Source organism: Strongylocentrotus purpuratus, unplaced genomic scaffold, assembly GCF_000002235.5.
Source record: "Strongylocentrotus purpuratus isolate Spur 01 unplaced genomic scaffold, Spur_5.0 spur5_contig_816, whole genome shotgun sequence".
Lineage (NCBI taxonomy): Eukaryota > Metazoa > Echinodermata > Echinoidea > Camarodonta > Strongylocentrotidae > Strongylocentrotus > Strongylocentrotus purpuratus.
Genome location: NW_022145520.1, coordinates 1,208,575 through 1,223,269, shown reverse-complemented (window position 1 = coordinate 1,223,269; position 14,695 = coordinate 1,208,575). Strand labels below are relative to the sequence as shown.

General features: G+C 41.2%; 1 protein-coding gene across 5 annotated transcripts in view; it reads left to right on the top strand.

Annotated features, from left to right (window-relative positions):
• LOC115921668 (probable cation-transporting ATPase 13A3) overlaps window positions 1-13,537 on the top strand; it is a 42,409-nt gene extending 28,872 nt beyond the window's left edge. For all 5 annotated transcript variants that reach the window (XM_030979474.1, XM_030979468.1, XM_030979497.1 and 2 more), the window contains 12 exons: window positions 281-401; window positions 979-1,103; window positions 1,865-2,040; window positions 2,896-3,006; window positions 3,874-3,953; window positions 4,752-4,904; window positions 6,463-6,559; window positions 8,524-8,596; window positions 9,941-10,091; window positions 10,334-10,485; window positions 11,291-11,475; window positions 12,826-13,537. In XM_030979474.1, the coding sequence (XP_030835334.1) occupies window positions 281-401; window positions 979-1,103; window positions 1,865-2,040; window positions 2,896-3,006; window positions 3,874-3,953; window positions 4,752-4,904; window positions 6,463-6,559; window positions 8,524-8,596; window positions 9,941-10,091; window positions 10,334-10,485; window positions 11,291-11,475; window positions 12,826-13,008 (1,607 nt within the window). In that variant the 3' untranslated portion in view covers window positions 13,009-13,537. The remainder of the gene's footprint in view (window positions 1-280; window positions 402-978; window positions 1,104-1,864; window positions 2,041-2,895; window positions 3,007-3,873; window positions 3,954-4,751; window positions 4,905-6,462; window positions 6,560-8,523; window positions 8,597-9,940; window positions 10,092-10,333; window positions 10,486-11,290; window positions 11,476-12,825) is intronic.
• The last annotated feature ends 1,158 nt before the right edge of the window (window positions 13,538-14,695 follow it).

Genomic DNA, 14,695 nt, shown 5'->3' with positions numbered 1-14,695 from the left:
TTATTCTAAAGGTTCGTAATTCCGTAAATGATATAATTTTCGTTATTCTGACGGTTTGCGATTCTGAAAAACAATACATAGTTCGACGTCATTTTCAGAATTATAAACCTTATTCCTTTTTTTGAATTACAAAGCCCGATTTAATTTTTGGAAAATAAGAACCTCTGAACTAAGGAATATTTGGAAAAAGTTATCTTAAGGTCGATATTGGTGTTTGTGAAACATTCCTCAGGGTCAGTTGTGTCTCTTGCTATGAATATTTATTTTTTCCTCCTTGCAGTACCAGATGATTTCCAGGAAGTGTTGCAGAACTATACCCAGCAGGGCTTCAGGGTACTGGCCCTCGCTTGGAGACAGATGGATCCCAATTTCTCCTGGCATCATTCTCAGAAAATACAGAGGTAATCCTCACTTCTCAATCCTCAACTTGGACCTTTGAACTATAACATGGAGATGAGGTTTTGTGGGGAGATGGAAAAGGGACCAGTTACCTAGAAAATGTAAAACATACAAACAATTGTGTATAGCTAGTATGTATAAAATCAACATACAAAAGCTTTCTCCCTTGACCGTTCAAGGGAGACATAAAACATATTTTTTATAGGCAGGCGGTCTTTAAGTACAGGTTCCTTTAGTACAGGTTTTAATGAGAAACCATATCCAATGGAAACAAAATATGTGGTCTTTATAGACAGATCCTCTTTCCGTACAGGTGGTCACTGAAGCAGGTTTGATTGTACAGTCAAACCTGCTTTAGTGACCACCTGTCTTCAAAGACCACCTGTCTACAAAGGCCACATTTGTTGTTTCCCTTGAAAATGGTTTCTCATCGAAACATGTACTAATGGAGCCTGTCTACAAAGACCACCTGTCTACAAAGGCCACTTTTCGTGGTTCCCTTGGGCAGTCTTTATAGACAGGTTTGACTGTATAAGGAATTCAATTGCAATTTTTTTTCTTTCCTTTGTGTGTTTTTAGAGCGGAGGTTGAATGTAATCTGACGTTCTTAGGCCTCCTCATCATGCAGAATGCCCTCAAACCCGTCACCACGGAAATCATCAAACAACTCAACGATGCTAATATACGCACCGTCATGGTTACTGGTAGGTAATCCAGGCCTGAAAATTACCAGATTTAAATATTTTTTCTTCCCCAATTTTTTTTTTTTACCGATTTTTTTTCTTCTTTTTCTTCCCGATTTTATCCCTTTTTCCATAGTTTTTCTCTTATTTTCTCTGTTCTTTCCTACTTTTTCCCTATTTTCCCCGATTTTCTTACTTAAAAAGGGGGAATGTTGTTTGATGGCATTCCCCCCCCCCCCTGAATTCTTTTTCTTTTTTTTTTTACTCAAGGGGGGCTTGGTTGAGGGGAAAAAAAAAAAGCCTTTTTTTTTCAGTGCTCACTATCACCCCTGGTTATCATACAATGATGAATATTCACTTCATATATCCAGTTTTCATTTTTTCAATTTTTTTTTTAAAGAATTAATTGAATTCAACATGGCAGCCCTAGGGCTCAATTGCATGAAATGATAAAGTATAAGCATATCAAATATATTACTGAACTTTTTTTAAAAACTTACATTTGTTTGTGTATTATAAAATACTTATTATGTACATTATTAAACACAAATTTGTATTTCCAATATATTTTCCTTTACACCATGCCACCTTGTTTGATAGTCCATACACAAAGACGAAAAAAAATTTGTTCAACTTTTGCCGTTTTTTTTTCTTTCATTCGTGCAATGACTCACCCTGCATATGTATTCCAACTTGTTTGCCAATAAATAGTCAATTTCACCCATCAAATGAAGACATGTGGAATTGACCAAACTTTGCTTCCTTGTCATTTCCCGATAAAGGTGACAACATGCTGACCGCTATCAGCGTGGCAAGGGATTGTGGGATGGTAGGTCGTAGGTCAAAGGTCATCGTCATCAATGCTCATCCTCCCCAAGCTGACCTGCCTGCCCGAATCGAGTGGAGCTACGACACCATGCCCGATAGGAACTCAGAGTGCCTTTCATCCAATTCAGAAGTAAGTGGAAAGAGGTTGTATGGCACTTTTTCCTGCGACAATGGACCAGTTCACTAACATATTTAAATTTATGGATGTTTCTTTCCTGGGGGCTTAGTGAGGAGTTTATAATATTCCATTAACCTGTTATTACTGAATGAACTTAATCGTTGTCAAGAACAACCTTTGTTTAAAAAGTATGCATGAAATTTGAAAATGTTAGTAAGTAAACTGGTCTAGTGCTCTGCAATAATTTCCTACCCTAACTGAATTTTTAACTTTGACCCCCCGACACAAAAATATCCCTGACTCTTAACAGGATCGCTAAACCTAAACCTAACCTAAAGCTTAATCATAACCCTAACCCTATAACTCTGAGGAAATGAATGCCAGATCAATAAGCCAGTTCACGGTTGCAGTCTGCGCATGAGCAGATAAAGGTCATTGCAGAACAAATTGTGAAATACACGGAGACGAAATACTGGAAACGTGCTCATGAAAGTTATGTAATCATTATTCAATTATGCACTCCATGATACACAGGTGGAAGTATTCTTTGAAAAGGGGAAACAAAGGCTATTTATGTAGCACCTCCATCGCTGTAGGAGTGATTATTTCAAAATGTACAAAGTGGGACCTCTTCATGTTTTGAAGATCTGTGGATATTCGGGGTCATTGCAGTAATGTGCTAACCGTGAACTGGTCTATTGCCACTGGAGAAACGTAGGACCACCATGCAAAGGAGATGTAGACTAACCTGTATATATTGACCAAGGGAATTTTCCAAGTCTTTAAGTTGCAGTCCTAAAAAATCTTGATTTTTTTTTAACTTTTAACTTTGAATTTCATCTCTTTCCTGCTTTATTTCACTTTCAGTCTTACCAAGAAGACATCGCAGTCAGCCTAGAGCATGAGAAGTATCACTTTGCGGTCGCTGGCAAATCGTTTGCTGTTCTCAAGAGCCATTTCCCAGACCTCATGGACAAGGTGGGTTCCCTATTTAATTTGATTTGATTTGATATGATTTATTTATTTCTGTTTGATTTTCTTTTTCTTTTGCAGTTTTACAAATATATAACAAACAAAATTTAAAAAATCATTGCAAATTTTACACATGACAAAAGAGTATATGTAGAATAAAGTAAGGCTGGCTGTAACTAATCAAAACATCAAACAGGAGGGTTGACAAAGTAAACAAAGCTTGATAGCATGACTGCACTCAATGGATACATAATAATACAAATATGGAGGAAAAAAATATTGGTAAAAGGGAAAAGAGAGAGAGAGAGAGAAAAAAAAGTAAGAAAGAGGGGGTGTACATCAAGATTCACAGATGTATGTGGTAGTTGGATTTCAATTTTATACCACCTCTTCATCCTTTAAAAAGATACCATCATTCTATACTAAGTTGCATATAAACATAAATCGTCGTGAAATGGCTATGAAATCATAGTGTTTTAGAATTATATGAATTGTCTGAAATAAAGATGTGGACACTTTTAGCTCCATGAATGAGTGGACAAAATGAAACCAGGTCTAAGTTGTAGTTCGCCTTCATGAATATTTCATATGAGCCGGAAATTAAATGTCAGAATTTCAGAATGTAGAATTGAGCCAGAAATTAACTCTCAGAATTTAAGAATGTAGAATTGAACACCCAATATTTTGATATATGATTTTTATTAAAATGTCAATATTATTATCAAAGTATCTAATGATATGAATGGAGTTAGGTTTTAATAGACAGTAATATTTGTTCAAATAATATAACACATTTACAGTTGTATTCAAAGGGTATGCCTGACATATCATTTATTATCTCATACACATTTTTAATTTGCTTTTGCTACATAGATTGTCCAGAGGGGAACAGTTTATGCTCGCATGTCACCGGATCAAAAGACACAACTTGTGGAAGCCTTGCAAAGTTTGGGGTAAGTATTTGATTCTCTTCAATCCCTTTAAAGGCATTGAAAGAGCATTTATAAGCAACTAAATACTTTCAGTTTTGAGAGACAAGGTTGTTAGCTCATGATCATTGTGAAGTGCAATTTTTTAGGCCTTCAATCAATATTACACCATATCACAGACACTGATAACACGTAGGGCCATGCATCTCAGATTTCACATTATTAAACGATGCCTTTAATATAGAGTCGACACCCCTATGGCCTTGAAACAGAGAATACATGTAGCTATTATTTTGTTTTCCAGTTGGATAAACACATCAAATCCTCTGTATTTCAGGAGTGGCACTTTGTGCTAGTCATTTAACCAATTTTAAACACTGATTTACATTTGAAGTAAAATTAATTCATATTACACAACACAAAATTTGTGCAGTTTCTTAAAGGCAACTAGATGAGCAATATCAACCAAGAATCCAACATTTTCATGGCACAGAATTTCTACATTTAAATTAAAGTTGGATTGATTGATACCTATGCCAAATAAACATGTAATTTCATCGTTCCACCCTACGTTTTCCTATTTCCCTTTACCTGTATGTTTTTTTTTATCTCATGTTTATTGTATGTATATTTCTTTATGTATTGGGCCCCCATTAATCAAGCCTTGGCATTTAGGGGCACCTTGACCATTTACATTGTATCAATAATTTTCATACATGCATGATTTGTATACAGATTTTTATTTGCTGGAGGTTTAATAAAATGAATTGAGTTGATTCGATTTGATTTGTACTGATTTGACTGCTGTGTTTAATTGTACAGGTACTGTGTTGGGATGTGTGGTGATGGAGCCAACGATTGTGGAGCGCTGAAGATGGCCCATGCAGGAATATCCCTCTCAGAGGCAGAAGCTTCTGTTGCGTCCCCATTCACCTCGATGGTGCCTGATATATCGTGTGTGCCTAACGTCATCAGGTATGGAGTAGAGGTTGTAAACGACAATGTTGATGATGATGATGATGATGTAAATGGCCATGCTGGGATATCTCTCTCAGAGGCTTCCTCCTCCCTTCCCCTCCTCCTCCTCCTCCTCCTTCTCCGCCACCATCTCCTCCCCTCCTCCCCCTCCTCCCCCTCCTCCCCCTCCTCGTCCCTCTTGTCCCCCTCCTCCTCCCTCTTGTCCCCTCCTCCTCCTCCCCCTCCCCCTCCTCCTCCTACTCCTCCTCCTACTCCTCCTCCCCCTCCTCCTCCTCCTCCCCCTCCTCCTCCTCCTCCCCCTCCTCCTCCTCCTCCTCCTCCTCCTCCTACTCTTCCTCCTCCCCTCCTCCTCCCCCTCCTCCCCTCCTCCTCCCCCTCCTTCTCCCCTTTTTCCTCTCCTGTCCCTCCTCCTCCCCCTCCTCCCCCTCCTCCTCCTCCTACTCCTCCTCCTACTCCTCCTACTCTTCCTCCTCCTCCTCCTCCTCCTCCTCCTCCCCCTCCTCCTCCTACTCCTCCTCCTCCTACTCCTCCTCCTACTCCTCCCCCTCCTACTCTCCCTTCTCCTCCCTTCCTCCTCCTCCTCCTCCTCCTCCATCTTCTCCTCCTACTCCTCCTCCTCCTCCTCCTCTTACTCCCCCTCCTCCTCCTCATACCTCTCCTCCTTCTCCTACTCTCTCTCCTCCTCCCCTCTTTCCTCTCCTCCTCCTCCTCCTCCTCCTCCTCCTCCTCCTCCTCCTCCTCCTATTCCTCCTATTCCTCCTCCTCCTCCTCCTCCTCCTCCTCCCCCCTCCTCCTCCCCCTCCTCCCCTCTTTCCTCTCCTGTCCCTCCTCATCCCCCTCCTCCTCCTACTCCTCCTCCTCCTCCTCCTCCTCCTACTCCTCCCCCTCTTATTCCTCTTACTCCCCCTCCTCCTCCTCGCCCTCCTCCTCCCCTCTTTCCTCTCCTGTCCCTCCTCATCCCCTCCTCCTCCTACTCCTCCTCCTCCTCCTCCTCCTCCTCCTCCTCCCCCCTCCTCCTCCTCCCCCTCCTCCTCCCCTCTTTCCTCTCCTGTCCCTCCTCATCCCCCTCCTCCTCCTACTCCTCCTCCTCCTCCTCCTCCTACTCCCCCTCCTCTTACTCCTCTTACTCCCCCTCCTCCTCATCCCCCTCCTCCTCCCCTCCTCCTCCCCTCTTTCCTCTCCTGTCCCTCCTCATCCCCTCCTCCTCCTACTCCTCCTCGTACTCCCCCTCCTCCTCGTACTCCCCCTCCTCCACCTCCACCTCCTCCCCTCCTCCTACTCCTCCTCCTTCTCCTCCTCCTCTCTCTCCTCCTCCCCTCTTTCCTCTCCTGTCCCTCCTCATCCTCCTCCTCCCTTCTCCTCCCTGCCTCCTCCTCCTCCTCCTCATCTTCCTCCTCCTCCTCCTTCCCTTCCTCCTCCTCCCCTCCTCCCACTCCTCAAGAGTGGTACTTATAGATTAATGCCTCAGGATTATAGGGCTTGAAGATATTTATATTAACAAATGTTTTTGTGTGAAATTTTCATTTTCTTCTTTCATTATCTATTTCGTCTGCAGAGAGGGAAGAGCAGCTCTGATGACATCCTTTGGTGTTTTTAAGTACATGGCTCTCTACAGCGTCATTCAGTTCACGTCAGTCATGTTGCTCTACTGGGTGAGTTATGAAAACCATCTTATTGCAACTAGAATTACGATCTTCTACATTTATGCTTAGACAGGTTAAGCAGCAGTGCATTTGTGTTTGATTTTGTTGCGATGACATCGCAAAAATTGCAAATTATAAAGTGAAATATTAACAATGCAACCCTCGCCGCAGTGATGAAATACACTTATAAATGTTCATCCATTCTATGTATGCACAAGTCATGAAACGCTGTAGACGTAAACGTCACTATGTACAGGCTTTCCATAGATTACAGAACATGGAAAAGTAAATAGTGATTTGGGAGGCAAGGAGGTGATTTTAATAATCCCTCATTTCAGGTATGCTTAAGATGCCACTCTAAAAGGAGCAAGTTTGACAGCTCTTAAGAATTTTGTCATTATTTTATCTTGCTGTTCATCTACTAAAATCATGAGAAACCAAAGTGGATTTGGGTACTTTTAAGTACTTCAAGATAAGTAGGGCCTTGCAGCAATGTGACTGATTTATTGCCATTTTCAGGTAATACTTGAATGACAGCTACATGTGTGAAAATGTCATTAAAGGGACTTGGTAACATTGTTCAGATGCGAGAAAAGGATGCTAAGGTAGTGACTTCAATGTTAGATGTATAATTAAAGATAATTTGAAAGCGTGAGTGAAAACACACCATTATTAATGATAACAATTGGGAAAAACTGATCTGATCGATTCCTTAATTCTCCCAACTATATTATTACAAATATAATTACATTTAAGGTGAATTGTCACAAAGCAATGAATTGGCTCTATACCATTCCAGACATTTATTGTGTTGAAAAATTTGTAAAGCCTGTCTTATGTCTTATTTTCATGGAAAAACGGTTGGGAAAAATTCAAAAATGGTTGGGAGAATTTACTGTTACTGCACATTGATGCCTTCAAAGAAAACCATAAATATCTTTGTGGTTTGATAATTTTTTCAAGATTTTTTGCATCTTAGAGGGTAAGTTCAGTGAAAGGAATATCATTTTTAGTAACATTTCATACAAAAATTACAGTTTTTTCATCAACCGAGTCACCGAGTCATTTACCGAGTCACTTTAACAGTATACTAATATTTGTGTATATGTCAAAGAGGACTTATGTTATCTGCCCATATTTGAGGGTAGAGCACAGCTAAGAAATAGCAATATGACAAGCATGTGTATGTCAAAGGGGCTTGGGTAATTTGCACCTTCCCAGAGCTAGAGCTCAGTGCAGCTCAGGAATAAAAAGGTTTGCAATAGTGCAATGTTTGTATATATGTCAACGAGGGCTTTTGATTGTTTGCACATTATTGATGTGTAGAGCACGCTTCCAGTCATGTATTTACATTGCTTCTCTCTCTCTATCTCTTACTCACTCTCACCTCTCCCTATCTTATTCTGTCTCTGTCTCTCTCTGTCTCTCATTCTCTTTCCTCTTTCTTCCTTTCTCTTTCTCCTTTTCTTTTCCCTCCCTCCCTTTCTCCTCCTCTCTCTTTCTCTTTCCCTGTCATCCTCTCTTTCCTCTTTCTCCTTTTCTTTCCCCTCTCTCTCTCTTTTTCTCCACCCCTCTCTCTTTCTTTCCTTTCTCTTTCTCTTCCTTTCTCTCCTCTCTTTCCTCTTTTTCCTTTTCTTTCCCTCTCTCTTTTTCTCCACCCCTCTCTCTTTCTTTCCTTTCTCTTTCTCTCCCTCTCTCTCTCCCCTCTCTCTTTCTATTTCCCAATCCTCTCTTTCCCCTTTCTCATTTTCTTTCCCCTCTCTCTCATTCTCTCTCTATATACCCTTTTATATTTTATGCATTACATCTCTTTTTTGTATTGATATGATACTCCCAGAAGCATGAATGTATATCACATGTGTATTTTACTCTGTATTTGTCATAATGTATCTTCCATAGAATCCATCTCTTAACTGTAATATGGATTTCAATTAATATTTATCAAGCAATTTTGACTGCTTTTATCTTCTCAGATTGATTCCAACCTTGGTGACTGGCAGTTCTTGTACGTGGATCTAGTCATAACCACCACAGTCGCTGTCCTCAGTAAGTTTTTTTTTACAGGGTCTTTCATATTTAGTTGAATAGTTGGTTGGTTTGTATGTTATAACTGACTGGTAAGAAAGTGCATTTATGCTGTTAAAGGCATCGTTTAACAATGTTAAATCTGAGATGCATGGCCCTACCTTATCAGTGTCTGTGATATGGTGTAATATGGAAGCCCCAAAAAAATTGCGCTTCAAAATGATCAATAAGTGCCTCAAAAAATAATCTTTTAGTGACCAGTTTTACCATATGTGTTTTTCCCAATAGACTGCAGTGTTATGAAAACCGTTAGGAAAACGCAAAATTTGGTTGTATAGAAAGACTACCTGTCCATAAATACCACAGTTTTCATTTCCCTTGAAAATGGGTTCTTATTGAAACCTGTACTAAAGGAACGTGTAAATAAAGACCACCTACCTATAAAGACCGCTTTTCTTGTCAACCTTGAACAGTCTCTATATACTCAGGTTTCTGCCTTTAGTTTGACGGTTGGTTGACTGGTTTGTTATAATTGACTGTTAATAAAGTGCATTTATGCTTTCAAGTAAGGAAGGAGGTTATGAACAGATTTAAGTCCTCTCTGAGGGAGGTGGTAATGAGGATTCATGCCTTTGATACCATAGGGTGCTTGTATATTGACTTGGTTTTGAACCCATAACCTCCCAGTCAAGAGATCACTTCTCTACCACTGAGCCATCTATTTTGTCCTGAATTAGAAATTGGTTCATTGTGAAGGTTGGTCCGATAGAGAAGACAGATACATGTATTTGCCAAAACAAACCTAACAATGAACACAGATTCCAAACCTCTTAATTGACTTTTGAAAGTTAGTTAGGTTATTGTTCATATCCTAGAGGCAGAAAGGTGGGTTTAATAATTTGAATGTCTCATTGAAAAAAAGTATATTTATTTATTTATTTATTCATTTTTAAATTTTTTTTTTTTTGAATTTTCTTTTTGGCGGGGGTGATTTTTGTGGTCATCAGACGATATATTGAAATCTTTATTTTTGTGATTGGACATGCCTAAATGATATTGTAACATTACTATTTTTCAGTGAGAAGGAATGAGGCATATTCCAAAATTGTGGTTCATTTTTTTTTTTTTTTTTTTTTTTTTTTTTTGGGGGGGGGGGATATCTTCAGACAATAAACAAAGTAATAATTTGTTTGTGATTGGTCACCTGTAAATAATATTCTAATAACTCTATTTTTCAGGTTAGGGGGTGGGGGAGCATATTTGAAACTTGTGACACAAGTGAGGGGGGAGGGGGTCGTTTTTATATCTTCAGGCGCCAAACAAAATCATTAAGCAAATAATAAATAAACATTTCTTTTTTTTTAGTGGGAAGAAATGAAGCGTACCCCAAGCTTGTGAAGCAACGTCCCCCTGGGAGCATCACCAACCCCACCATCCTCGTCTCAATCTTATCTGAGATACTGGTGGTGGCAGCGGTACAGACGACGGGATACTTTCTCCTCCTCACACAGCCATGGTGAGTACAATCAAACCTGCTTTAGTGACCACCTGTCTACAAAGACCACCTGTCTACAACAGGCACATCTTTTGTTTCCCTTCAAAATGGTTTCTTATTGAAGCATGTACTAAAGAAACCTGTCTTCAAAGACTACTTTTTGTGTTTCCCTTTGGCGGTCGCTGTACACAAATTTGACTGTAATACTGTATGTACAGTGATCAACATAATAATTTGACAAATTTACGCTGTTTCATTTGTAGGTTTACACCCCTGACGCCCAGTCATGACCCGGATGACAACATCCTGTGTTACGAGAACTCTGTGATATTCCTCATCTCGTCGTTCCAGTACATCACGCTGGCAGCGGCCTTTTCCAAGGGAAAGCCTTATCGTCTTCCAATCTGGACCAACGGTGAGCAAAAAATTATTAATAATGATAATCTTGTCTGTCAGATTTGACACTCCTGGCGCTCCCGATTATATCCCTGGCTTTAGCACGGCTGCCATTACGGCGCTCTAGCATTTCAAGGAATTAATTCCTGCCAGGTACCCATTTACATCACCTGGGTTGAGTGTGGTAAATATAAATCAATGTCTCGCCAAAGGACATTAGTGCCGCGGCGGGACTCGAACCACAGACCTTGGGATTGACAGTCCAGTGACATATCCACTCGACCATGACACCTATACTATCATTGATGAAAGCAGCTGAGAATATCTCTACAATCCTTCATAAAACGTGAATGATTATAGGCTAGAGGACATATATCTTTTTGAAAAGATGCTGTATAAATCGATTTGTTTGGGAAAGCCCTATCGTCTTCCAATATGGACTAACAGTGAGCAAAAAATTATTTTCTATCATCGATGAAAGCAGCTGAGAATGTATTTCTATAATCCTGTATAAAACGTGAATGATTATAGCCAGGATGGGGGGGGGGGGGGGGGGGGTACTCATATATCAGGACATACGGAGTGTGTCGCTCTAATGGGTCGTTTTTTCACAAAAAATCCCTAAATATGGGTTCCCACTTTTAACAAAAATACCATTAAAAATGGGTCCGTTTTTTCAAAATTTGAAAATCACCCGAAAAATTGTGATAGTATTGTCAAGAACTCCAGTGTACATGTATGTTACACAAGACGTACATGTAATACACATGGAAACAGGGGAGAGTATGTCTTTAATTCATGTCCATTTATCTCTTTATCGACAGTCCTGTTCCTGATCGCGCTCGTCGTCCTAGTATTCACGACTGTGGTGATGCTGTTCTTACCAGTTGAATGGTCGATCTTCACAAACTTCCTTGAGTTGAAGCAGATTGCTCCCGTCAGCCTTCAGTTTACCCTCATCATTGCAGCTCTGGTGCTCGTCAATGCTCTGTTTGCCTTTATTATGGAGGTGAGGAAATGAGAGAGAGAGATGAGGGGGACGGAGGGGGGGAGGGAGGGGGACGGAGGGGGGGAGGGAGGGAGGGAGGGAGGGAGGGAGGGAGGGAGGGAGGGAGGGAGGGAGGGAGGAGGGGGGAGGGAGGGAGGGGGGAGGGAGGGAGGGAGGGAGGGAGGGGGGAGGGAGGGGGGAGGGAGGGAGGGAGGGAGGGAGGGAGGGAGGGGGGAGGGAGGGGGGGAGGGAGGGAGGGGGGGAGGGAGGGAGGGAGGGAGGGAGGGGGGAGGGAGGGAGGGGGGAGGGAGGGAGGGGGGGGAGGGAGGGGGGGGGAGGGAGGGAGGGAGGGGGGGAGGGAGGGAGGGAGGGAGGGAGGGAGGGAGGGAGGGAGGGAGGGGGGGGGGAGGGAGGGAGGGAGGGAGGGGGGGAAGGAGGGAGGGAGGAAGGGAGGGAGGGAAGGAGGAGGGAGAGAGGAAAGAAAGAAGGATGGAGGGAGGGAATGAGTGGGGAAAGGAGGGAGGGAGTAAAGGCGGGAGGGGAGGAGGGAAGGAGGGAGGAAGGGAGGGGAGGAGGGGAGGAGGGAGGGAGGATCAGCGGAGGTAGGGTCAAGGGAGGGAAGGAATGAGGGGGGGGGGGGGGAGGGAGGGAGGGAAGGAAGGAGCGAGTGAGTAAGTTTACTGTCAAATATTTGTGCCGTTTAATATCCTGTTTGCTTTATAATGGAGTTAAGGAAAGGGATGGAGAGAAACAGAGAGAGAGAGAGAGAGAGAGAGAGAAGGGGAGGGGGGTGAGAGGGAAAGTGTCAAAGGGTCAAATTCTTAAAGGATGTTTTAAACTTTAATGAGTATATTATACACGTGTCTTTAGTTTCAGTAATCAGGCAATACATGTAGATACCCTTATACACTTATTTTAGTCTACAGATTAATACTGTTATGTAGATTATCGTTAAAATTGATTCCACATTATGAAATCTGGCCTATTATTTTTATCAATTCATCTTAATGGTTCGTTGGAGAGCTTGGGGAAATTAAAAAATGAAGAAGAGGAAGAGAGATACGTCAGAGAGAGAGAGAGAGAGAGAGGGAGAAGAGGGAGAGAAAAGAACGAGGAGGGAGGGAGAAGAGGCAGAGAAAAACGGAGAGAGAAAGGGATGAGGCAGAGAAAGGAAGGAGGAGAGAGGGAGAAGAGGCAGAGAAAAGAAGGTGGAGAGAGGGAGAAGAGGGAGAGAGGGCAGAATCTGCCCCCTCTCTGGCCTAGAGACCATCAATAACCCAGCTTTTTATGGTGAAATTGGAATGTCAAGAGATTGTTTTTCCTGCAAACGTTGTTTCATGACTATTTTGTTTATTTTCTCCCGTTATTCAGACTTGTGTGGTTGACCTACCGGCCCTCAAACGTGTCATTCGCCCACTGCGATGCAAAAAGGGGCCCAAGAACCGCTACAAGCTGGTAGAAGCCGACTTGACCAACGACCCCTCCTGGCCCCCTGTCGGACATACCTCAAGTCCCCACGATAAGATATTCAACGTAAGCATCAACTCTGTGTGATTCTCCATCATGTTATTAAAACCAGAAACTTTACGAGTTCTGCTAGTGGTTCATGGACAACACACTTCAATGATGTGGAAATAGCTGAAGCACAATTGACATGAAAGATATTCAATGTAAGCATCAATTCTGTGTGATTCTCCATCATGTTGTTGTTGATTGTTTTTCATTATTTTTATATCATTTGTATATTTTGGAAAAAGGTAATTTTAGTTTTTTTGATATATGGCTGTTATATGAAATGGTGGTAGGAATGTATTTAACACAGTATTTTATGTATATGAGGTAGAGGAAGATAATTATAAGGGATAGACATTTTTAATTTGCATAGATATCTTCTAACGTTGCAATGATTAGATCAATGACACTTTCCTTTGAGTATGTGATAATTGTTTATATCCCATCGTCGTTGGAACTCAAGATTATCTTTGATAAATTATATCATAGCATGTAGTTTATATTCTTGTGTAATGTGTTGGTTATTTTTTTATGGGGAAAAAACAATTATGTGTAGAATGGTACCAAAGAGGTGTGTCTAAAAGGCATAGTTTAACAATGTTTAATCTGAGATGAATGGCCCTACGTGTTATCAGTGTCCGTGATATGGTGTAATATTGAAGACCTTAATAAAAATTGCACCTGAAGTGCCTGTAAAAAGTAAAAATCTTTGAGTGACCGGTTTTACCATACTCATTTCCCCCAAGACTGTAGTGTTATAAAAACCGTTAGTAAATGAAAAAATTGAAATTTCGATTTCCAACCATAAATATCTTGATAATCAGACAGGCGATCGGCTTGTAAAAGTCATGGGATTCCTGACTGACCTAACGGTTTATAGCTATGATTGCGGCATGAGCTTAATCCAGGATTTTGTTTCATAATTTGAGGCAATGTTACAGAGTCACTTTAACTAAACTACAGTTCACAAATTGTTCAGGAAAGTGGCTCGAAGATCATATCATGACAACTTTTTGAAGATTTTAAAAATCTGGCACTCATTTTTCATATACCATGCATCTCTACAAACACTTCCCAACTACATCCCTTGTTTGCATGCATCGGTACTCCAACGTGCGTCAACCATTTTGCATGCAAGTGTCAAGGTGCAGATGTTCCTGTATCGTTAATATCAAATTTCAAGACATGGCTACCTTAAAGACTTTAAAAAATACTGAAGCATATTGGTCTGATACCGTCTACACAGACTACATGCGAGTTGCTGGAATTCACTGTGCGTACGTTAGTTTCGCAGTGCTAGCCATGAACAAATCAGGATGTTACGTCCCCGAGAGCCAGTATAGAAGCAGCTATGCTTCGAATATTAAAGGGACACTGTCCTACTTGTAGCTACTTGCTCCCTCTATATAGAAAACTTCCCAAATCGGTGCCTGTTTCTCCCCTATGATCCTCTTTTTCTTATGTTAAATGAGAGCTGAGTTAATGAGATAGCCACCTGTCACAGTGACCTCGCTGGCTCGCTGGGCGGTCTAATCCCTTCTGGCTAAAGTAGTATAGCCTGCTTTTAAAGCAGTCTTTATATCTTTTATATACCGAATTCACACAAAAATATGTAAGAATTTTTACCTTATCCTTTTCTTAAGTAAATACTGGTTAAAACATCACAGAAAATCTGAGACACTGTCTGTAAATCTTTGCTGGAAAGATGACTGAGTGTTACAATAATTTG